The sequence below is a fragment of the Callorhinchus milii genome, unplaced genomic scaffold (genome assembly GCF_018977255.1).
Source record: "Callorhinchus milii isolate IMCB2004 unplaced genomic scaffold, IMCB_Cmil_1.0 Scaffold1, whole genome shotgun sequence".
In the NCBI taxonomy this organism is placed as follows: Eukaryota; Metazoa; Chordata; class Chondrichthyes; order Chimaeriformes; family Callorhinchidae; genus Callorhinchus; species Callorhinchus milii.
This window is the reverse complement of record NW_024704742.1, coordinates 128,615,978-128,640,960: the sequence shown is the minus strand read 5'-3', so window position 1 is coordinate 128,640,960 and position 24,983 is coordinate 128,615,978. Positions and strand designations below refer to the sequence as shown.

General features: G+C 43.3%; 1 protein-coding gene across 1 annotated transcript in view; it reads right to left on the bottom strand.

Moving 5' to 3' along the window:
* LOC103181015 (urea transporter 1-like) overlaps positions 1–22,927 on the bottom strand; it is a 33,478-nt gene extending 10,551 nt beyond the window's left edge. The window contains 4 exon segments of the mRNA NM_001292900.1: positions 1,270–1,462; positions 2,022–2,150; positions 18,309–18,498; positions 22,800–22,927. Of these exon segments, the coding sequence (NP_001279829.1) occupies positions 1,270–1,462; positions 2,022–2,150; positions 18,309–18,498; positions 22,800–22,872 (585 nt within the window). The 5' untranslated portion in view covers positions 22,873–22,927.
* Positions 22,928–24,983: the final 2,056 nt, after the last annotated feature.

Genomic DNA, 24,983 nt, shown 5'->3' with positions numbered 1-24,983 from the left:
CACTGCACATCCCCAGCACTGCATTGGAATGTCAACTTGGATTGTGAGTTCCAAGACACGGCGTGGGGCATTTTGTGCCTGATTGAGGGGCTGCTTCATGATATATCGTCTGAACTTAAATTGGTTTAAGCTGGTCGTCTGTGAACTGCCCTCCTTTCTGATACAAAATCACTACACTGGCCACTGGAAGAAAGATGGTGCCTTCCCATCAAATCTAAATCTGTTATGAAACATCACATTTTGGTCCCGATATTATTTCGTGGAAATGATCACATTATGATGGATTCATAAATGGAAATAAAATTGCTCTGAAGGACTGTCTGGATTTCAGTGCTGACATTTACAGGTCAACGCTTAGCGAAATCTGGACCCTGTGAATTTCAAAATTTATGGCGTCTGCATTTAGGAGCAAAGGCATTGAAGCAGAAATTCGGATAAGACAGGAGAGTGGTAAATGGGAAAGCATGGGCCGTGGAGGCAGTGGAGGTAGGTGCAAATCATTGTCTTTAAGATGAATTTTATGATGTTGTATGATCAAAATTATAGATTTGTTTAAACAAAAGTTGGTTGGAAAGATTATCTGCAGGGAACTGAGTAACAATTATCTTTTATTTATTTGCCAGTTCCACTGTGGGCCTATGAAATTACCGATATAATGAATACAGCAGCTTTGACAAATTGCAGCCTGCACCACTTAAGTTACTATGGATATCCTTTTCAGGAATAGAATGTGCGAATTAAATCTAGTGCAATCCTATATTTTCAGCGCTAAATACAATACTGAATCATAAGCAGGCTGTTGGCATTTACCATATCCCTGCTTCCTAATAATGTAATTCAATATTTCAACAAAATAATTCTACATTATTTCCTCAGCTGCACTGTTGCACTGTTCACAAATGCAGCCATTCCAAACGCCAGCCTAAATTTCAACCGAATGCTCCTGAGCAGGCTGTCTTTGGGGATAAACAGCAATGCATTATAGAGAAGCAGCAATTTTATATTGTTGCTCTTTAGTGAGGGAGCAATAAACAGTGCTCATTATATTAGAGGTCAGGGCAGTGTATGCGGTGCATCATATTATTATCCTAAAACGCTGCGCATTAGATACAATTGTAGCTTTATTATGCTATTGATCATACGATCAATCTACTAGTGTTCAGCAGCAGAAAGATACCTTTCTTGTTCTGCAGTCAAAGCAGATACTCTGGCGAACTTGCGGGCTCTTTATCTAATGCTCAGCTCCACTAGCTCTTATCTTTCACTCACCATGAGTACGTTTAGCTCTGGTGCTGTGACATTAGTTGGTGTAGTCTGTGGCCCGATGTGAACTTGAGGGAAATGTTGATTGTTGCGGCCAGTGGCCCCTGAGTACAAGATCAGCATAGTGTTGAAGGGGAAAGCGAGGACAGGCAGGTCCCACGGTTCAAAGAGTGACTTTAACCCACTGAAGATGAAAGTGCTGGAAGTGAAATACAGGGGTGAAATTAATGGCGTTTCATATGATACTTATCATGTCATACCTGTTGTGAAATACTTACAAATTCTACACTCCATAAGTTAAACCATTTGCAAAATTTGTAAGAATTCTTATATTTGATATAACAACACTGGGTAGCATCTCAGAGCACTGAACAATGGCATGTTTAACACCGAGCTGGAGAGAAAGGGGAGGTGACCGTAGGTACAGTTGAAGAGGAAAGACTGCTGAAGATGGCATTCATATGTGGAACTCTCAGTCTGCCTTGCAGACTCTTAATAACGAGAGACGATTGTAGTTTTATTACGCTCTTGAGCCTATGATCAACCTACTTGTGCTGAGCAGCAGAAAGATTAAAAGAAAGATAGAAAGATGAAATCTACAGCGATGAGTTTTAACGCGTGTCAGGCAACCCAGATGGCACGCCAAATTTCACCCAAAACATAACTCTGCATTGAACTGTTTGTTATTCAGCTCCTTGGCACGTCCTTCTGACATGAAATGTAATTGGCGGCTTGTTGTTGTAATGTTTATAACATACCATGAGGCGGCCATCAGACAAGAAGGTATCAGCAGCCACCAATACCAGTCGCCTTTGTCACTGAACAGTGCTATCAGGATTCCAACCAGCATCCCGTTGTAGCCGTGGCGGCCTGCTGCGATGTCCTCGCTGTGTAACAAGATCAAAATGGATAAGCACTGGAAGTGAATCTACATCTACTTGGCTGGGTGAAGATTATTAAAATCCTGCAAGTGATAAATTGTCAGAAACATCCATCTGTGTTATGATAATAATAAATGATTATCTTTACATTTGTTATATAGCGCCTTATCATGTCTTCAAGACGTCTCAGAGCGCTTCACAGAATATACTGTAAAGTGAATTGACTGTGTATTTTGTGGGCGAAACGCGGCAGCCAATTGCACACAACAGTGTTCTACAAACAGTCAGATTGAGTGTCCAAATTATTATTCTTTTTAATGGATTATTAAAGCTAGCAAGTGTGTACATTTACCGAAAGAATGTAAGCTTAAAAACAATTCTGGGGAGGTGGGGAGGGAAATGCGACACATGATGTGCTAGTTATTACTTGTGATAATTAGCACATCACGTAGCCATTGTTTCAACACACAAGAAATTACATCTTAGCCACAAAATAATGTTTTTTTACAGAAACACTGCAGGATAAGATAATTTATCGAGCTAGAAAGTAATTTTGCTTAGAAGCTCCCTTATATAAACTGCCAGAACAAATTTAAAACAAACAAGGCTACTGGTACCTAGATTAAATGAGATAAATGAGTCATAAAGCAACTAACAAAGGAAGGCTGAACTGGTGCAAATTGAAGCTATGGTTTAATGGCAGTAATATTCATTACATTACAGGTGATTTCAGGTGCAGCGTCTGACCATCACAAGCTAACTTGTGTCCAGCTGGAGTGTTATATGTTATATGAAGTGCATACGTCACAGCTGCCTTAGCCTGAAGATATCAGAGTGGTTTATTATTCACGGTGGAGTAAAGTTTTTTTTTGGCCTGGCATCAAAACACAACATTACATTAAAGCATTTGATGTAATGTTTTTTCCTCCCGTGAATATATCAGTCTACCTTACTATTGAACCACAGAAGTTTACGAAGGCGGCCAATTCGTCTCATTGGGTCTGTGCTGGTTCTGTTAAAGAGCAATCCTTTCAGTCCCATTTTCCTGCTCTTTCCCCATATCCTTGTTCTCAAATATTGATCTGGTACCCTTTTGAAAGTCAATATGGATTCTGCCTCAACCCTTGTTCCTGGCAGGTGAAGCGTGTAGCAAGGAGAATACAATAATAATGGGTGATTTCAGTTTTCATATGGAAAATTGGCAAACAACAACAATAACATTACATTTGTATAGCGCCTTCACGTCGGGAGGACGTCCCAAGGTGATGGACAGAGTACAGCGTTTCAGACCCGAGCTGGGGTCGGAGGGGGAGAAGGGAGGGGAGGGGAAGGGGGATGGCTGATGGCATGGTCGAAGAGGAGGGTTTTGAGGCGGGACTTGAAGAAGGCTAAGGAGGGGGTGAAGCAGAGTGACTGGGGAATGGAATTCCAGAGGTCGGGGACAGAGTGGCTGAAGGCTCTCCCGCCAATGGTGGGGCGGGTAGGACAGGGGACGTGGAGCAGGCCAGAGCCGTCTTTTAGAACAGAGTTGAGGAAACATTTCTTGACTCAGAGGGTAGTGAATTTATGGAATTCACTACCCCAGAAGGTAAGAACATCTTCAAGGCTGAGATTGATAGATTTTTTAAAAATAGAGGGATTAGGGGATATGGGGACAGGGCAGGTAATTAGAGTTAGGTCTGAAGATCAGCCATGATCTTATCGAATGGCGGGGCAGGCTCGAGGGGCCGAATGGCCTATTCCTGCTCCTAATTCTTATGTTCTTGTATTCTTAAGATGGAATTTAACATTAACTTAGAGAGTGATATAGTTGAATCCGAAGCAAAGGTCTTAAATCTAAATAAAGCCGGTATGAGAGAAGATTTGGCTAACATAGACTGGGAAATTAGATTAAAAAATATGACGTTAGATCAGCAATGACAAGTGTTTAAAGATATATTACATATTTCCCAGTGATCACATATTCCCTTGAAAAATAAAAATACCATGGGAAAGTGGTTCAACCTTGACTAACTAGAGAAGTTAGGAAAAGTATAAAATTAAAAGAAGAGGCCTATAGCACTGCCAAAAAGAGCAGTAAACCTGAGGATTGAGAGGGCTTTAGAGATCAGCATAGGAAAACTGAGAAACTGATTAAGAGGGAGAAAATGGAATATGAGAGTAAACTAGCTAAGAACTAAAGACAGATCTTAAGAGTTTTTACAAGTACATAAAGAGGAAGAGACTATCAAAAGTGAATGTGGGTCCATTGTAGGCAGAGACAGGAGAAATTATAAAAGGGAATAATGAAATGGCAGAGTCATTAAACAATTATTTTGCTTCTGTCCTTTCCAACCATTCACTATTCGAACCCCTTCAATCGGGTTTCCGTGCTGCCCATAGCACAGAAACTGCCCTGGTCAAGGTCACCAATGACATCCTGACCATCTGTGACCAGGGCTCCCTCTGCCTCCTCGTCCTCCTCGACCTATCGGCAGCATTCGATACGGTCGACCATGCTATCCTCCTCCACTGCTTGTCCTCCCACCTAAACCTTCAAGGCCCTGTCCTTGAGTGGTTTAGGTCGTACCTCTCCCACCGTCTTCACTTTGTCTCCACAAATGGTTTTTCCTCCGGCCCCCGCACTGTCTCGTGCGGTGTCCCTCAAGGCTCTGTCCTCGGTCCCCTCCTCTTCACCCTCTATATGCTCCCCCTTGGTGACATCATCCGCAGACATGGGGTTAACTTCCACATGTATGTGGATGACACCCAACTCTACCTTTCCTCCTCTACCCTCAACTCCACGACCACCGATGTCCTGACAGTCTGCCTGTCCGACATCGAGTCCTGGACGAGAGATAACTTTCTCCAGCTCAACGTGCGCAAAACTGAGGCCCTCCTGATTGGCTCACGTCAGCGCCTCCACACCTCAGGCGCTGACAGCATCAGCATCCAAGGCTGCACTCTCCACCTCTCAAAGGCAGTCAGGAACCTCGGGGTTCTGTTCGACCCTGAGCTGTCCTTTCTCCCTCATATCCGCGCCACAACTGGCACCGCCTTCCATCACCTCCGGAATGTCGCCAGACTACGGCACTACCTCACCCCTCACGCTGCTGAAACTCTGGTCCACGCCTTTATCACCTCAAGGCTGGACTATGGGAACTCTCTCCTCGCCGGCCTTCCCGGCACCTCCCTCCACAAGCTGCAGGTCATTCAGAACTCTGCAGCTCGTGTACTGTCCCGCACCAGGCTTCGCGACCACATTACTCCCACCCTCGCTCGCCTCCACTGGCTCCCCATCCCCCAGAGGATCGAATTCAAGATCCTCACCCTCACCTACAAGGCCATTCACGGCCTTGCTCCCTCCTACCTCTCCGACCTACTATCCCCTACCTACCTGCCCGTACCCTCCGTTCCTCTGGCTCCGGTCTGCTCCACATCCCCCACCCCAACCGCCCTACCATCGGTGGCCGGGCCTTCAGCCTCTCAGCCCCTAGGCTCTGGAACTCTATCCCCCAGTGCCTTCGCCGCCTCCTCCCTTTCCTCCTTCAAGGACAGTCTCAAGACCTTTCTCTTTGACCGTGCCTTCAGCTCCCTTCTCGACTCTCTACCCCCTCCTCGCTCCCTCCCTTCCCTCCCCTCACCCTGACCATTTCCCCCTTGCTCGGGTCCTGACCCAACTGTACAGCGCCTTGGGACGTCCTCCCGACGTGAAAGGCACTCAATAAATGGAATCTTGTTGTTGTTGTTGTTGTTGTCTGTCCTCACGTTAGAGGACACTGAGAACTTACCAAAAATAGAGGGGATCCTGGAGGTTAATGTTGGTGAGGAACTTAAAGAAATGAACATCAGTAAAGCAATAGTACTAGAGAAATTGACAGAATTAAAAACCAATAAATCCTCTGGACCTGATGGCCTACATCCTAGGGTTTTAAAAGAGGTGGCTGCAGAGATAGTGGATGCTTTGTTTATGATCTTTCAAAATTCCTTGGATTCTGGAACGGTTCCCATTGATTGGAAGGTCGCAAACTTAACGCCAATATTTAAGAAGGGTGGGCGACAAAAAATGAGTAACTATAGACCAGTTAGTCTAACATCGGTGATAGGGAAAATTCTAGAGTCCTTAATTAGGGACATCGTCGTGGGGTAGTTAGAAATTCATAGCATGATTAGACAGAGTCAACAAGGCTTTACGAAAGGGAAATCATTCTTAACAAATCTTATAGAGTTTTTGGAGGATGTAACTAGCAGGTTAGATAGGGGGGAACCAGTAGATGTGGTGTATTTGGATTTCCAGGAGGCATTCAACGAGGTGCCACATAAAAAGCTGTTGCATAAGATTAGAACCCATGGAATTAAAGGTAATATATTAGCATGGATTGGAGAGTGGCTAATAGGAAGAAAACAGAGTGGGGATAAACGGGTCTTTCTCAGATTGGCAGGTTGTGACTAGTGGAGTGCCACAAGGATCAGTGCTTGGACCTCAATTATTTACAGTTTATATCAATGACTTAGATGAGGAAATAGAATTTAACATATCTAAATTCACGGATGATACGAAGATAGGTGGGAGAGTAAGCTGTGAGGATGACACACGAAGAATGCAAAGGGAAATAGACAGGCGAGGTGAATGGGCAAGAAGGTGGCAGATGGATTATAACGTGGGGAAGTGTGAAGTTATTCACCTATGTAGTAAAAATAGAAAAGGGGATTATTTTCTAGAGGGGAGAGACTAGGTAGGGTTAGTGTTCAGAGGGATTCGGGTGACCTTGTACACCAGTCACAAAAAGTTAGTATGCAGGTACAACAAGCAATTAGGAAGGCTAATGCCTTGTTGGCGTTCGTTGCAAAAGGGTTAGAGTACAAGAGTAGGGAAGTTTTGCTGCAGTTGTATAAGGCCTTGGTTAGACCACTCCTAGAATATTGTGTGCAGTTTTGATCTCCTTATTTAGGAAAGGACATACTCGGCTTAGAGGTGGTGCAGCATAGATTCACTAGGTTGGTTCCTGGGATGAGGGGGTTGACCTATGAGGATAGGTTGAGTAAACTAGGCCTATATTCTCCAGAATATAGAAGAATTAGAGGTGATCTTATAGAAACCTATAAGATTCTTAAGGGTCTTGACAGGGTAGATGCCGTGAAACTGTTTCCCCTGGTTGGAGAATCTAAAACTAGGGGTCATAGTCACAAGATTAAGGGTCAGCCTTTTCGAACTGAGTTGAGGAAACATTTCTTCACTCAGAGGGTAGTGAATTTGTGGAATTCTCTACCCCAGAAGGCTGTGGATGCTCAGTCCTTGAACTTATTCAAGACTGAGGTTGATAGATTTCTAAAGGATAGAGGGATTAAGGGATATGGGGATAGGGCGGGTAATTGGAATTAGGTTAGAAGATCAGCCATGATCTTATTGAATGGCGGGGCAGGCTCGAGGGGCCGAATGGCCTACTCCTACTCCTACATCTTATGGTCTTATGGACTATGTATTGTTTCAGCCTGTTCCTGCCCCACCAAACTGGTCTCCTCATATTTGGATTTCATTTTTGCTCCTCTTGTCCATGCCCTACCTACTTACATCCGTGACTCTTCTGACGCCCTCCGCCACTTCAACAATTTCCAGTTCCCAGGCCCTGACCGTCTCTTATTCACAATGGACATTCAGTCCCTCTGCACCTCCATCCCCCACAAGGACGGCCTACAGGCCCTCCTCTTTCACCTTGAGCAGCGGCCTAACCAGGCTCTATCCACCATCACCCTCCTCCGTCTGGCTGAACTTGTTCTGACATTGAACAACTTCCCCTTCAACTCCAACCACTTCCTCGAAGTGAAAGGTGTTGCTATGGAAACCTGCATGGGTCCCAGCGATGCCTGCCTGCTTGTTGGCCACCTGGAACATGCTTTGTTCCTGGCCTACTCAGGTCCGCTCCCTGACCTGTTCCTCAGGTACATCAATGACTGTGTTGGAGCTGCTTCCTGCCCTTGCAGTAAGTTGGAAAAATTCACCAATTTTGTTTCCACCTTCCTCCATAACATTCACATGATCCATCTCCGACTCTTCCCTTCCTCGACTTCATCATTTCCATCTCGGGGCATAGATTATCAACAGGTATCTTTTACAAGCTCCCAACTCCCACAACTACTTGGACTGCACCTCCTCCCACCCCACCTCCTGTAAAGACACCATTCCCTTTTCCCAGTTCCTCTGCCTGCACCACATCTGCTCTGACGATGCCACCTTTCAAACACCAGAGCAGCTGAAATGTCCTCCTTTTTCCTCAACCGAGGATTCCCATCCACTCTGGTGGACAGGGCCCTCAACCATGTCTGCCCTATTTCCCGCAACTCTACCCTCATCCCTTCCCCCTCTTCCCAGAACTGTGACAGGGTCCCCCTAGTCCTCACCTTCCACCCCACCAGCCTCAACATCCAACAAATAATTCTACACCATTTACGGCACTTCCAGTGTGACCCAACCGCTAAAAATATATTTTCTTCCCCTCCCTCCTCAGCATTGTGAAGGGATCTTTCCCTTCGTGACACCCTGGTTCATTCCTCCGTCACCACTAACGGTTTCTCTGCTCCCTCCGGCACCTTCCCATGCCAGCGCAGGAGATGCAATACCTGCCCTTTCACCTCCTCCCATACCACTGTCTCGGCCCCAAACATAGTTTTCAAGTGAGACAGCGATTTACGGGTACTACCACCAATGTAATTTGCTCCATTCGCTGAGACGCCGTCCGGCGTGGAGGGCGCTATATAAATCCAAGTTGTTGTTGTTGTTGTTGCTCACGGTGTGGTCTCCTCCACAATGGCGAGACGAAATGCAGATTGTGTGACCAATTTGCCAAACACCTCCGTTTTGTACTCAAGGAGAACCCTGAACTTCCACTTTCTTGCCATTTCAACTCTCCCTCCCACTCACACTCTGACCTCTCCATCCACGGTCTCTTACACTGTTCCAGTGAGCCACAGCCCAAGATGGAGGAACAGTACCTCATTTATCTGCTAAGGAGCTTACAGCCCTCCGGCCACCATATTGATTTCAACAATTTCAGATCATAACAGCTCACCTTCCCCCTCCCCCTCCTCTGTGACCATTACCATGTCATCTGGGTCCCAGACACACCTTTTGTCTCCCTGATCTGCCTGTTTTGTTGCAGGTTCTTTTTTCCCACCTTTTGTTCTGCAGTATTAACACCTCTATTCCCCTGCTATGTTGCAATCCCCCCTTTTGTTTTGCATCATTGACACCTCTTTAACCCTTCATCCCCTGTCCTCTACCCCATTTTCTCCTTTGTCTTCCTTGCCCTGCCTCCCCCCTCTCGGATAGCCCTTAAAAGCCTCTCCCTCCCAACATGCCCCAGTTCTGATGAAGTGCTGTGGATCCGAAACATTGACTCACTTTCCTTTCTTCATAGATGCTGCCTGACCTGCTGAGTGTTCCCAGCGACTTCTGTTTTTGTGTTTGTAATAATAATACTTTGGTCTTGAATACTTGAATACTTTCGAATTCAAGATCCTCATCCTCACCTACAAGGCCATTCACGGCCTTGCTCCCTCCTACCTCTCCGACCTGCTATCCCCCTACTTACCAGCCCATACCCTCCGTTCCTCTGGCTCCGGTCTGCTCCACATCCCCCGCCCCAACCGCCCTACCATCGGCGGCCGGGCCTTCAGCCTCTCAGCCCTGAGGCTCTGGAACTCCATCCCCCAATGCCTTCGCCTTGCTTCCTCCCTTTCTCTTCAACCATGCCTTCAGCTCCCATCTCGACTCTCTACCCCCTCCTCGCTCCCTCCCTTCCCTCCCCTCACCCTGCTCCCCCCTGCTCGGGTCCCGACCCAACTGTCCAGCGCCTTGGGACGTCCTCCCGACGTGAAAAGCGCTTTATAAATGAAATCTTGTTGTTGTTGTTGTTAGTGGTCACTCAATTCAAAACTGTTTGTGAGACACTGCTGTGAGCAATTCACGTTTTATCCACAAAATATATAGTTAATTCACTAGACAGTATATTCTGTGAATGGTTTGAGATGTCTCGAAGATATGATGAGGAGCTATATCAAATGCAAGGAACATTTTTATTATTTGCTTATTTTCTATCTTAACTTGATACTCTCTAGGCATTGACTCACTGACCAGTGTAAATAATTTCTTCCTTTTGACTTTATCAATATTAAAGACCTCTATAAGGGTATTCCTCAACCTTCTATGTTCCAACAGAAAAAGTTTTCCAGTCTCTGCTTATAGGCCAAACCAGTCATCCCCAGTATCATCCAGATAAATCTCCTCTGCACCCCCTCTATTGTCTTGACGTTCTTCCTAAAGTGGGATAATCAAAACTGGACACAATATTGCACTCTGCAACTGTACTCCGATTAATGACTTCTATAAGTTTAGCACTACCTCTTAGGTACCAGTGAAATACAAACTGATATCAAATGCAAGGCGTATCCAAAGGATAGGACAAGGACAATTTTGTTTTATTTTGAACATGGCTTTGTTTCTCAAATATATTTTTGATATTGTGTGTGTTTCAGATACAGAAGCAAAGGACTATGATAGGATTTAAATTCTCACCCATATTAATATGGATGGTAAATCAATCACAAGGTTACAGGGAGATTTGAATGAACAAGATCCTTTAGGCCATTTGATCTATTTCTTCCAAAATCCCCAACCTACCATCCTCCCATTATAGCATCAAACTGTTTCTTAAATGAATCAAGGATTCTGGCCTCAACTATCCTTCCTGGTAACCTACTCCAGTCATTAATTTCCCTGTGTATAAAGACACTTTTCACTGTTCAAAGATAGAATTGATCACATAGAGTCTGTCAGCCTGGCTCCATTGATAGCCCTCTTACCTCTGAGGCAGGAGGTTTTGGGTAGAAGTCTCACATCAGGAGTTTGAGCTCATAGTCTAGGGGTTGCCGTCCTTTGGATGAGAGGTTAAACTAAGGTCCTGTCTGCTTCTTTATTATTATTATATGTTCTAAACAGCCTCAATGCATACTAGTTTAGAAAAAGACACTGTAATGGTAAGAGTCTGTCAGCCTGATTATTAATAATAATAACTATTATTATTATTATTATTATTAAGAGAGTCATCTTGAAATGACCTGTTTCTATGCCGATCCACCATCGGCAGCCGTGCTTTCAGCCACTGCGCCCAGAAACTGTGGGACTCTCTGGCTCAATCCCTCTGGCTGACCCCCTCCTTGTTCATCTTTAGCTCACACCTGATGACCTTCCTCTTTGACCGTGCCTATGGTCACCAACTCCCTTTCCCTGGCTCGGTTTCGACCTCTGCGAGTGCCAGTGCCAGATCATCCAAAACTCTGCAGCTCATGTACTCTCATGCACCAGGCTCCGTGACCCCATCACTCTCACCCTTGCCCAACTCCACTGGCTCCCCATCCCTCAGAGGATTGAATTCAAGATCCTTGTTCTCACTTTCAAGTCCATCCATGGCCTTGCCTCCTCCTACCTCTCTGACCTACTGACTCCCTACCAACCTACCCGCTCCCTCCATTCAGTGGGCTCCGGTCTGCTCCATGTCTCCCGCTTTCAGCCTCTCTGTCCCCATACTCAAGAACTCCATCCCACAGTCCCATTCCCTCGCTTCCTCCCTTGCCTCCTTCAAAGCCGGTCTCAAGACCCTCCTCTTCAATCGTGCCTTCAGTTGCCCTCCCACCTCTCTGCCTTCCCTCAACCCTACCCTACCCCTCCCCCATGTTCGGGTCCTGACCCCTGACTGTCCAGCGCCTTGGGATGTCCTTCCGACATGAAAGGCGCTCTATAAATATAATTTTGTTGTTGTTGTTAAGTGCTCCGAGATCCTACCCTGCATAAATGGTGCTGTATAAATCCAAGTTGTTGTTCTTGTAGTATAACTCTATCTAACTCTGTAAAACCAACAGAAAATGTAAGATTGCTCTTGAAAGATAATGCATGATTTTTATTTATCTATTTATTAAGATCTTGAAACCTGGTAATTTATGAGCTCACGGTTAAGTATGAAAACAATTCCACAAATGCCAGTGCAGTGCTACACAGCATGGGAGTAAATATTATGTTCATAAGATTGGTATTTAAAAGGAACAGCAGAAAACACTCCAAAATTCTGTACAATCTGAGAAAAATGGTATTAAGTCTCAGACCATAGAACTTGCAGACCTTTAGTAAGTCCAATGACAATCTAGACTGTAATTAGCATTCAGTTAGCAATTTCTTTCTCACACCATTCAGCTGACTAAAACGTAACATCAAAGATTTATATTTAGGTCTCTGTAGGTTAGACTGCCTTTCCCTCCTGATAAAGTAGGTTAGTGCAACCGAGGCCCAAAGTTCTACCAAGTCTTAGCCTATCTTGTCTTAAAATTTAAACTTGAGCAGAATTGTGGAATAATTTTTAAATCCAATCTTAAATTGGAAAACCTTTAGTTCTTTTTTAAGAAATGAGGAAAAACAGCTTCCAGATTTAAGACAAATTTTAAGAATTTTCCACAATTCTACACAGCTTTTACTTCTAATACAACATAACTTTGCAACAATGAGAGCGGGAGGAATTTTCAGCCTCTTTGGTGCAGCAAACAGGGAAAGTCAGAGAAATGGGGGGAATTGGGTGGTGGGGGAGGGGGGAGGAATTTGCATGGTGAAGTTTAATTAAGCAAGGGAACAAAAAAAGAATAAAGAGCTCAAGCGGTTGAAGCAGATCTTGGAGCGGAGCCAAATTCAGTGTCTTCAAACTGTGCTGAAGATATTCCGGGTGGATGTTGCCTTCCATTGTGCCCAGTTTCCATGGTAATTTATTGTTATAGTCTCACACCCATCACTACTCCGACCAGAACTAACACAGAGAGAAACCTTCAAGGTTCACGCTTAAAACCATTTGAAAATGGAGAGAGAGTGAATGAGAGAGAGACAGAGATTAAAAAAACTTCTCCAGGACAGAGTAAGCCAGCACTGTGCATATTTTTAAAAATATGTAAAAAAGTAAAATAAGCATAAAAAAACACGTAGAATTGAAACCACTCTGTCGATTTCAATAACAAATTGTAAAAACGCAGCATTGCACATGATAAGTCGAGTGGACGAAACCAACAGATCCACAGATTTGCACACAGCATGGTAGCTGAGCCATTACTTTTGCCCTGTCACTGCTGACGGTTGATGCTAAAATTTTAGTATAACTGAAGTTGTAAGATCACTCCCCAATCCACCTCAACCATCAGTAGCAATATAAATCTATTCAACAGCTCTCAACAATACCATTCACTTATAAGGCCCCTTTCACACACAATGTCCCAGATGTCTTAACAATTATGTTAAGCATTGAACAAGGAGAGTTAAAGGATGGTGACCAAAAGCAAGGTCAGAAATAATAATAATGATAATCATTGCATTCGATATAGCGCCTTGTCATGTCTTTGAGACGTCTCAAAGTGCTTCACAGAATATACTGTAAAGTGAATTGACTGTATTTTGTAGGTGAAATGTGGCAGCCAATTAAGCCCAGCAGCGTCCCACAAACTATCGTAGATTGAATGCCCACATTATTTTTTTAAAAAGGGAATATTACCCCTGGAAAAGCAATTTGCCAATCGATGAATAACTGGGTTCCTATTTACTGCTAGATAAACAGAGGTGCGTGGAGTAAATATGTTTTAAAGAATGTTTGGAAGCCACAGAGAGAAAATGAGGCAAAGAGGTTTTGGAAGAGAGAAGAGCACAGTGTTTGAAGGCTTGTCCACCAATGGTGGGATTTAGAAAGTGAAGAATGGTATTTGGCCAGTCAGAAGAACAGAAGTATAGACAAGAGTGTATGGTTAGAGAAGATCGCACAGGTAGAGAGGGGTGAGACACCAAAGGGATTTGAAGTTTCAGGGCAAGGATCCCTGAAATACTCTCTACCTATGCCAGTGGAAACTGGCAACAACATGAGTGATAGATGTGCTGGGAATTGAACCCAGGTGTCTTGCTTGTGAGATGAGTGTTCTAACCACTGTGTACAGGACTCCTCAGGTAATTAAACCTAAATGAGTAGGTTGATGGAGTCAGAGCTTGAGATCAGAAAATATTTGCGAGAACCGAACAAGAAGGTTTACGTTTTGTTCCCAAAGGAAGTTAAGATTCATTCAGTACTTGGTGACTGACAGTCAATCGAGCAACAACAACAACAAGATTTCATTTATAGAGCGTCTTTCACGTCGGGAGGCCATCCCAAGGCGCTGGACAGTTGGGTCGGGACCCGAGCAGGGGGGAAATGGTCAGGGTGAGGGAAGGGAGGGAGCGAGGAGGGGGTAGAGAGTCGCGAGGGGAGCTGAAGGCACGGTTGAAGAGAAAGGTCTTGAGACCGGCCTTAAAGGAGGAAAGGGAGGAAGCAAGGCGAAGGCACTGGGGAATGGAGTTCCAGAGCCGAACTGTCTTGGAATCGAGGAGGGAAGCAGACAAGCAGAGGCGGGTGTCATCGATATACATGTGAACACTGACCCCCATACCTGCAGATGATGCCACCCTGGGGAAGCATATTGGTAAGGAATAAAATAATAATCATAATAATCCTTACATTTGATATAGTGCCTTTGATGTCCAGAGGATTTTTCAACGCTCTTCACAGGATATACTGTGAACTGAGTGTAGTGACGGTTCATTTTGGTAGGTAAACTTGGCAGCCAAGTTGGAACAGCACAAGGTACAGAATTGAGAATAGGATTGCCTTTGCAATGTTATTAAAGAGACAGTCACATCATTGTCTGATGAAGAAACCAAGCAAGGCTGAATAGCCTTATGGTGGGAGTGGTGTTTAAAGTGGATTATATTTGTGGATTGAGGATTATCAATATGAAAGCATTTCCCCTGGAGACAGAGTAGTGAGGTAAATCAATGATTGCCATAGTCTGTGGAAGCAGTGGGCTTGAATGAGAATGTGGAACTCACTGCCAGAAGCCGTGGTTCAAAAAGAAAACATTAATGTAATGTATATAAGAGGAAATTCTATGCATAGATGCTGGAGAAGGGAACAGAGTGGGGTCATGGAGTGGGGGAGGTTGGGGAAGGGAATTCGGGTGGATGGAACCTCATAAACACAGGCATAGATGAGTTGAGCTAAATGGCCCCTTTTTGTGTATATCACTCAGTCATTTGATGTTGTACATGATAAGGTCAAATAGCCTTTTCTCATTCTGTGTTTTCTTATGTTATCTAGGTTCTAGAAATTCTAATCCAAGAACAAATTTCTTTGGAAGGTCATTATATATTTACTAGAATTCAATTTTACAATAGTATTCTGTCAACCCACACTTCTTGAGCAAATAAAACATGCAGTTCAAGCGTTTAAACACTAGCACAATCCAGGTCCAAATAGAAGGGAACGTTTAATGAAACACAAAACTATTCCGTCTCTGTACAGTTTGGTTTGTTTTTCAATTTTCTTGCTGAATTTTTCTGTGGCAGCCAAATCAAAATAACACATTTCAAAACATCAGTCAATAACTCTTCAATACTGTGCCATTTCTTCATAAAACACTGACTGACTCACTGCAGTTCACAAATATTTATACTGTAACATTCTCTACTGTCAGCAAATGCATTCACCGAATCAGTCAAAAATATAATAATAATCCTTGCATCTGGCATAGTGCCTTTAATGTCTTAAAGTGCTTTGATGGATTTACTGTAAAGTGTAGTGACTGTATTTTGGAGTGGATCCCTGGCATCCAATTTACACACAACATGGGAAGTATAACACTTTTTTTTCTTTTCTATTTTCTGAGCACAGAAGGAGGCCATTCAGTCTATCTTGTCGGTGCCAGCTCTTTGAAAAGAGCTATCCAAATCAATCCCACTCCTCTGCTCTTTCCCGATAACCCTGCAAACTTGTCCTCCCCAAATAATGATCTACTTCTCTCTAAAAAGTTGTTATCGAATCGGCTTCCACCAACCTTTCAGGCAATGCATTCCAGATCTGAACAACATCAAGATTACATTTGTATGGCGCCTTTCACATAACAACTCACTGTGTACGCAACCTTGGCATCAGATTCGACCCCCAATTGTCCTTCCTCCGCCACATCCGGTCTCTCACCAGCACCGCTTTCTTCCACCCCCGATGCATCGCCCGTCTCCGCAAATACCTCTCTCCAAAGGCCGCTGAAATCCTGATCCATGCCTTTGTCACCCCAAGGCTGGACTACTCTAACGCCCTCCTCGCCGGTCTCCCATCCACCATCATCCATAAAATCCAAATCATCCAAAACTCTACCGCCCGCATTCTCACCCGCACCAAACTACGTTCCCCGATTACCCCAGTCCTTGCCAGACTGCACTGGCTGCCTACCCCAGAGAGGATCGATTTCAAGATCCTCACGTTTGTATTCAAACCCCTCCACTCCTCTGCACCCCCCTGCCTCTCTGACCTCCTCTCCTCAAAACAGTACCCGTTGCCTTCGTTCCTCCTCCTCATCCTCCGAGGCCTCCGCTCCATCCTCGGCAGCCGTGCCTTCAGCCACTATGCTCCGAGGCTCTGGAATTCCCTTCCTCACTCCCTTCACCTCACTCCCTCTCTTCCTATTTTCAGGTCCCTACTGAAGACCTTTCTTTTCGACCGTGCCTTTGGTCACCTTCCTGCCCCTCCCCCTGACTCGGCCCCGGGATTCATTACTGTGAAGCGCTCTGAGACACCATCCGCCGTGAAGGCCGCTATATAAATCCACGTTGTTGTTGTTGTGTGAAAACATTTCTCCTCACCTCTCCTCTGTTTCTTTTAACAACTATTTTAAATCGGTGTCCTTGGGTTACCGACCCACCCATCAGTGGAAATACTTTCTCCTTGTTCACCCTATCGAATCCCCTCATAATTTTTAAAACTTTAATTTTGAGACTTCCATTAAGTCTCCTCTTAACCTTCTCTGCTCCAAGGAGAATAATCCTAGCTTCTCTAGCCTCTCCTGATAACTGATGTCCCTCATTCCTGGTACCATCCTGGTAAATCTCCTTTGCACCCTCTCCAATGCCTTGCCATCCTTCCTGAAGTGTGGTGCCCAGAACTGAACACAGTCTCTAGCCGAGATCTAACCAGTGTTGTATAAAGGTTCATCATAACTTCCTGACTTTTGTATTCTATGCTCCTATTTATGAAGCTTTGTATCCCATATGGATTTTTAACAGCTTTATCTACCTGTCCTGCCACCTTCAACCCCCAGGTCTCGCTGGTCCTTCACCCCCTCACTTGCCCAAATGAACAAAGCACTATGTAATTTCTATAGTCACCCTCTCAGATTTGCAGGCCAATCATTAATAAACAGCTTTTAATACAGCTCATAAAATGTTGAATGAGATTAACAAATAATCCCAGGATAATACTATCAGATAGACCAGGAAAAGAGTTTATGGTTGTGAAGAGCAAATTTAGGACAGACACCGGGAAATATTTATTTATACCGAGGTTAATCAACAGCTGGAATAAAGCGCTCTGAGACTCCGTCCAGCGTGGAGGACGCTATATAAATCCAAATTGTTATTGTTGTTGTTGTTGTTGTTGGAATGGGTGCCAATAAGGATTGTTGAGGTTAAGTCTCTGGACTCATTTAATATTAATATTCCTTGCATTTGAAATAGCATTTCATCACATAATCAAAATGTCTCAAAGTGCCTCACAGGATTTATTGGAGAGTGTAGTGATTGTGTGTTTTGTAGGCAAAAGTAGTAGCCGATTTGCACACTGCAATGTCTCAGAAACAGTTGTGAAGTGAAAGACCAATATTTATCTGGGGGATTGTTGGCCAGGACACTGTTGTAATGGGAAGACAAACATTGGAATTCTGGAAGCAGGAGAACAAATGGTCCAAAGGATCTCTGTTGTCCCCCTGAAAAGACCTCAGTTCCACAACTCATTCAATGGTAGACACTCCGTCAGAGCAGGACTATCTGAAGTGTCAGACTGGAATAGGTGTTGCAATTTATGTGTTCTAGGATCCTAAACCCTGGTGTGAGTCTTGTACTCACACAGACCTCAACCAAGATGCAAGAATGCTACCGGCTGAGCCAAACTGACAGCTTCAATATAAATGTGAAAATGCAAATTATGGTCGCTCGCAGAAGCATTTGAATAAAAAGACATGCTCGCTCCTTGCGAGATTGAATGACTCTCTAATGTATTAAACGTTGCACTGTGTTTGCTGTCTGCGTACCTGTCTTGTGACAATATCAGAGACGTGAGTGTTGAAGTCAGCAGTCCCACAGCTCCTGTCAGTGCAACCCAAGGACTTTGCAGAATGAGAGCCATTAATATTGTCATCCCACTGAGTGGGTTATTGACAAAAATCACCTGGGAAACACCACGTAGATTCCATTCGAGAAGCTGCACGCCAAAAGGCTGAGCTGAAATATAACCAAACACAGGGAGATCAGAGTGATTGTCATTTGGTATAGGTAGTGCATTATGGCAATACATCAAAGGAAATACGCAGCAACTGGGGAGAAATTCTATCAGTGTCTAGATTTATTCTATTTTTGTAGCATTTTAGAGTGTTGACACCATCGGCAATTGGGCCTTCAGCCTTTCCGCTCCCACCCTTTGGAACTCCATCCTACAGTCCCTGCCCCTCGCTCCCTCAAGGCACATCTCAAGACCCTCCTCTTCGACCTTGCCTTCAGTCACCCTCCTACCCGTACTCTCCCTGCCCTTCACCCTTCCTGATCCCAACCCCCAGCTCAAGTCCAATTTCCCAACTGTCCAGTGCCTTGGGACATCCTCCCAACGTGAAAGACTCTATACAAATGTGATTTGTTGTTGTCGAGAATTTTGCAAATGTTGAACACAGCCTCAATTTTGAAGCCGTAAGTTTATTTGAACTGTAGAAAAATGATTTCAAAGTTAAGGCTGAATTCAACACTTTACTCAATTCTGGGCACTCTACAATATTACACAGAGTAAATCTAGACTCCTTTTAAATTTCTTTGGATAACTAACCTGGAGTGAAGTTACTGGACGGTATTGAGTTGAGTCGATACTATTTAGTGACCATGTCTTCTGTCAGTAAAATTTATTTCCGCACCTCTAAAGATGGCTGTAGGGAGTGAAAGTATTGACCCAACGCCCGATTTTTTAAATATTAGGTGGTGATAGGGTCCTAGGAGTCCTGTAGCTCAGTGGTTAGAGCACTCGCTTTGCAAGTGAGAGATCTGAGTTCAATTCCAGGCAGGGCGAAACCTTGGGCAAGTTTCCTTACTCCACACAGAGCCTAATAATAATCCCTCCAAAAAACCCAAAACAATAATTAAATTGGTCATTTTCAATCTACGACTGTTTGTGGGACATTGCTGTGCGCAATTGGCTGCCGCGTTCGCCCACAAATATACAGTCAATTCACTTTACAGTGTGTTCTGTGAAGCGCTTTGGGACGTCCTCCTGACGTGAAAAGCGCTATATCAAATGCAAGGATTATTATTATTATTATTATTATAGGGTCAGGTAGAGGTTAACCTTAATCATCCAGCAACAATTAAAGCAGAAACCTGGCTGAGCTCAGATATAGCTTGTTCTGTTGTCAGGGGTAACAGGACTCCAGCACAGTGTTGAATTGTCATTTCGTGGGGATCCACAAGTAAGATGTTTCATGTCTTGCAACCTGGCCCGAACATCCTGCTCAGGATATTCATTTCCTCACTGTCAGCGGGACTGGCAAGCAAATGTTCTCTGTATTGCCAGATAGTGTCAGGCAGCACAAGGGGACATGGGCTCAGGCTCAGAAGGCGGAAGGTGAACAGACAGCTTGTATTCAACTCCCTTAGAGGTGAAAATGTGGAATGGACTACTCGGGACGTCAGGGGAGGAGGATCATGAAGGAATTAGATGGTTATTTGGTGAAGAAATCACTTGAGAGATTGAGTTGTTCCCTTTATTTTTATTTGCACACAGCATGATTCCCACAAACATTCATGAAGTGAATGGCCTTGTGGCCTTCCTTGCCTCCTTCAAGGCCCATCTCAAGACAGCCGTGCCTTCGGTTACCTTCCCTCCTCCAAGCCTCAATTCGGCAAATTCTTAAACACATTCTAAACTTTGAAGACAGTTTGCGTAAGTTTTTTTTAAGAAAGCAGAAAATTGACTTCAAAGATAAGATAGAATTCAACAATTTGCAAAGCACGCTGAAATGCTGTGTTAATAGAGTAAATTAATTTCTCCTCACATATGTCCATTATAAAAATCTAATAGAATACATTAATTTAGGTCCTCAACGAATATTGCAAAAGAAAATAACATTATCACATTTTCTTTTCTCTGCGTGTTTTTTCAGAGCATCCTCTAAATGTTAGGTTATGTAACATAAAGCAATTAGCTACTCTGCTCTCTCTCTCTCTATTTTTCTCTCTCACTCCCCCTCCAACTACCTCCACTGACCCTTTTTTTCTTAAGCTTTCTAAATGCGCTTGTGCCAAGCAGCTTTCATCAACAGAACGGACAAGCAGACCATCTGTTGCCTAGCCTCCGTCTCTGCTGTTCTGAATCAGAAAGGATCTGATTTTATCTGCCTCTCTCTGGGGAAACACTTTGCCTTTTCTTGGCACCCCCCCATTACCTGAAATTGAGAGCTCACCAATGCTAGGCACTGCGGTGTACAAACCCATGCCCTCCGATCCAGAGAGCAGTGTATTAATGTGCCATCACGCAGGTGGTAGTAACTGAAAACTGCATTCAAGTCAGAGGTTAGGTGTAAAACGTTGGTATTCACGATTACTGTGAACTTTGATGCGTCCTGGCATAGTTGTAGGACATTGAAATCCAGTTACAATTCAACCTGACAATAACAAAGACTTTTATTATCAACACCTACTGGCTCAGATCCAGTAAAACTCCTGCTGAAAAACAAGCAAAGCCTGGCACACAAAATAATGTGCCTTCAGATCCCATACCATAATAATGAAGCTTGCACCTGTGACGTGTAGTGAATGTGTATTTGTAAGTTAAAGAGGGCTATGATGTATGGCTGATAACAATTGCAACAACTTGTATTTATATGGTGCCATTCATCTAGGATGGAGTCTCAAAGTGCTGCACAGGATTTACTGTAAAGAGTAGTGTTTGTGTATCTGTAGGCGAATGCAGCAGCCAAATCGCAAACAACAATATCCCACAAATAGATCAAATAGGAAGTTAGAAGACATTTCTTCACACAGAAAGTAGTGGGAATGCGGAACATGCTACCATGAGGAGTTGTTGAGGCAAATAGCATAGATGTATTTAAGGGGAAGCTAGATAGGTACATGAGGGAGAAAGGAATAGAAGGTTATGCTTGAAAGCTTAGCTGAGGAAAGGCAGGAGGAGGGTTATGTGGAGTATAAATACCGGCATAGACCAGTTGGTCTGAATGGCCTGTTTCTGTGCTGTATATTCTAATGTATTATAATGTATAAACAGTTATGAGTGAATGACCCATTTCATACTGCGGATTAAAGAACAGAAAACCGGGAGAAATTCCCTTCTCTTTTTGCCATGGGACCTTTAACTGAGCCAGGCTGTGCAATGACCAACAATAATTTGGATATAATTAGATTTCTACATTACATGCATGACATAACAGGATTGACTTCAGCAATACGTTACTTTGGATTTAACCAGATATATAATTATTATAGCAGTACAGTACTTACTAAATCAGGAGCAAATTACATTTTTCCTGAGTCAAGTTTGCAACTCTATAGAATGGACTGTACTCTAGGGTTTCTTGTTTCTATATGAAGGCAGCTCCTGTCATTTGACAAATTTGAGGAATCTTAGACAATGTTATGAAACTAAACTGCTTCACAAGAATAATCCCACCGCCCATTGAGCTCAAAAAAACCAAAGAATAATGGTATTCACAGATTATTATAAAATTACCAGTGACACCTTTTATTACCTATAATTAGAGCTAACCAAGTGAGGAATTGCATTGAAAACTTACATTCTACAATCTAGGGAGTATAAATGCGCTGTCACACAGATAGTAAATAATAATAATTTGCATTTATACAGCACCTTTGAAATTAAAAAAAACTCAAAGCATTTCACAAAATATAATTGATCGAAGGTTGTTACATAGGCAACTTGGATAGCTAATTTGTACCATTGAAAAACAGTGAGATGATAAGACAATTAATTAGAATTTGCAGGTAAATTTGGATTTGGAGGGAAATACACGTCAGAAAACTTTGCATTTCTTTGAAATACCAACTGCAGAGTGGTCCATTCAAGTCTACCTGAATCATAGGACAGAGGCAAATTAACATTAGCAACCATCACAGAATCAGATGATCATGTGGTGATCTGTGCGTTCGCCCACAATGCATACAGTCATTACACCTTTACTGTATATGCAGCAAAGCGCCTTGAGACATCCTCCCAACATGAAAGGCACTACATGGAAATTTATGGATTATTATTTGTAATATCTCTGAACAGAAATGTCATTGTTGTACTTTGATTATTTTCCAGTACACACAACATTCTCGGTCAGGAAAAGTTGTTTGCTTCGAGAAATCAACTGCACAGTTTCTGACACATTACAACGTCTTTCCCACTTGGATGTGTTGGGAATTTCAATTATTTTCCTTAGAAAATTGGATCATGTTTGGCAGCTTTTAGTGGGAGCTTAATGTGCTCAAAGTATAAATTGGACTTGCAAACCTCTACATCTTACCTTGAATCCATTTCCCAAACTCTTTCATATTACCAGTGAAGTAAACCAAACGCTTTCCAACTGTGTCTTTCATTTTGACTATTCGGTGTTGTCACGGTTCTCACAATATGGACAGATAGCTGTAGACTACTGAGCAATGTAAGAGTCTGGAGCTTGCTTCATTCGCAGGAGTTAATATAGTGTAATCATTACAATCACTGTAGAAGTCATGAAGAATTTAAATGATGTGGTTAAAGATCGAAAAAGCTGCATAACTGAAAAACACCAGTGGGTATAAAAACAATATTCCAGTGATTGCCATATTACAAAATGAGTTTTAATAATAATAATAATAATCCTTGCATTTGATATAGCGCTTTTCACGTCGGGAGCGCTTCACAGAACACACTGTAAGGTGAATTGACTGTATATTTGTGGGCGAACGCGGCAGCCAATTGCGCACAGCAATGTCCCACAAACAGTCGTAGATTGAAAATGACCAATTTATTATTGTTTTTGGTTTTGGAGGGATTATTATTAGGCTCTGTGTGGAGTAAGGAAACTTGCCCAAGGTTTCGCCCTCTGCCTGGAATTGAACTCAGGTCTCTCGCTTGCAAAACGAGTGCTCTAACCACTGAGCTACAGGACTCCACAACAGTTAACAGTTTAATGCTAAAAGACAACAACAGATTATATTTGTATAAAGCCTTTTACATCTAGAGGATGTCCCAAAGTGCTGGACAGTCAAGATGTGCACTGAGCAGGGGGTTGGGATTAGTAGGGGTGGAGGGCAGGGAGGGTAGGGGTAGGAGGGTGACCGAAGGTGCAGTCGAAGAGAAGGGTCTTGAGACTGGACTTGAAGGAGGCAAGGGGGGGGATTGAGGCGATGGGACTGTGGGATGGAATTCCAAAGGGTGGGGGCAGAAAGGCTGAAGGCCTGACCACCAATGGCAGACCCAATGAAATTCATTTCTTTATCAGCTAGGAGACAAGAATACACAAATATTACAAAGCAAATGAATAAATCCCAAGGGTATGATTCAAATATACATCCATCTGGCATTGCTCATTTGTGAGTCCTCTGGTTAGCTTTGCTCAGCTGGTAACATTCACAGACACTCCATTACTGTGCTGGGAGAGCACTGCATTATAGGAAGTGCTATTCTTTGGATGAGATATTGAACCAATATCTGCCTGAACATCTGCCTGTTCCGGTGACACTATTCAAGCAGAGAAGAGAATTTCTACTGGTTTCATTGGCCAGCAATCCCTAACTAAAATTGGTCATTCACGTTATGCTTGTGGTATATTGCTGTGCACAAATTGGCTGTGTGTTTGCCTACAAATACCCAGTCATTGCACCTTGTAGTAAATCCTATGAATAACATGACCTTGTGAATAATATAAGGAAGATAGATAACATTCAAAACTCCGTGAACTACATACAAAAAAGCCAATAAATGACAGAAGAATTTTAATATTGACAGTAACATGTGAATACAAAATAGAACAAAAGCAGAAAAGATGTGCATAGAGTAATGTGGTGTCCACTGGTAAGGTTTGAGATGGAAATGATCCTGATGTGATCATTGATCATTGACTGAGGATTTCCAGTCTGTGTGAGCTCACTATTGAGAAAGCTATTAAAAATAGTAAATTACATCTTGAGGGCCATTGATTATAAATCCAACAACATTATTCTAAGTGGGGCTTGGAACTCTTCCATGCTTTGAAATTTACTTCAGTGATTATTCATTGTGAGACTACAAAAGACTACAGGATTGCCTCCAAATTACAGTCACTGCACTTGCAGTAGATTCTTTGAAGCACTTTTGAGACATCCTCGTGAGTGGAGGGAGGTACTTTGTCAAATGTAAGGATTATTATAAACTTTTATCCAATGTTGCCTTAGAAGTAAGAGGGGTTGTGACACTGGAGACTTATCCCCCCCACCCCATCAGTCTGTCTAAAAGAATAAACCATCTGTGAAGGGATGGCTTATTCTGTGGTTCTCCATCGATCCTTGTGAAGATTAGAGATTTCTTTTGACTTGTAACTGTTTCCTGCAGACACATAACCACAATTGGATTTGGTCGATGCGATTAGCAAGTTGAGGTTTATATATTCCAGGGTCTGAAGTTTTATATATTCAAGCGCTCTGTGACGTTACCCTGGATGAGAGGCGCTATATAAATGCAAGTTGTT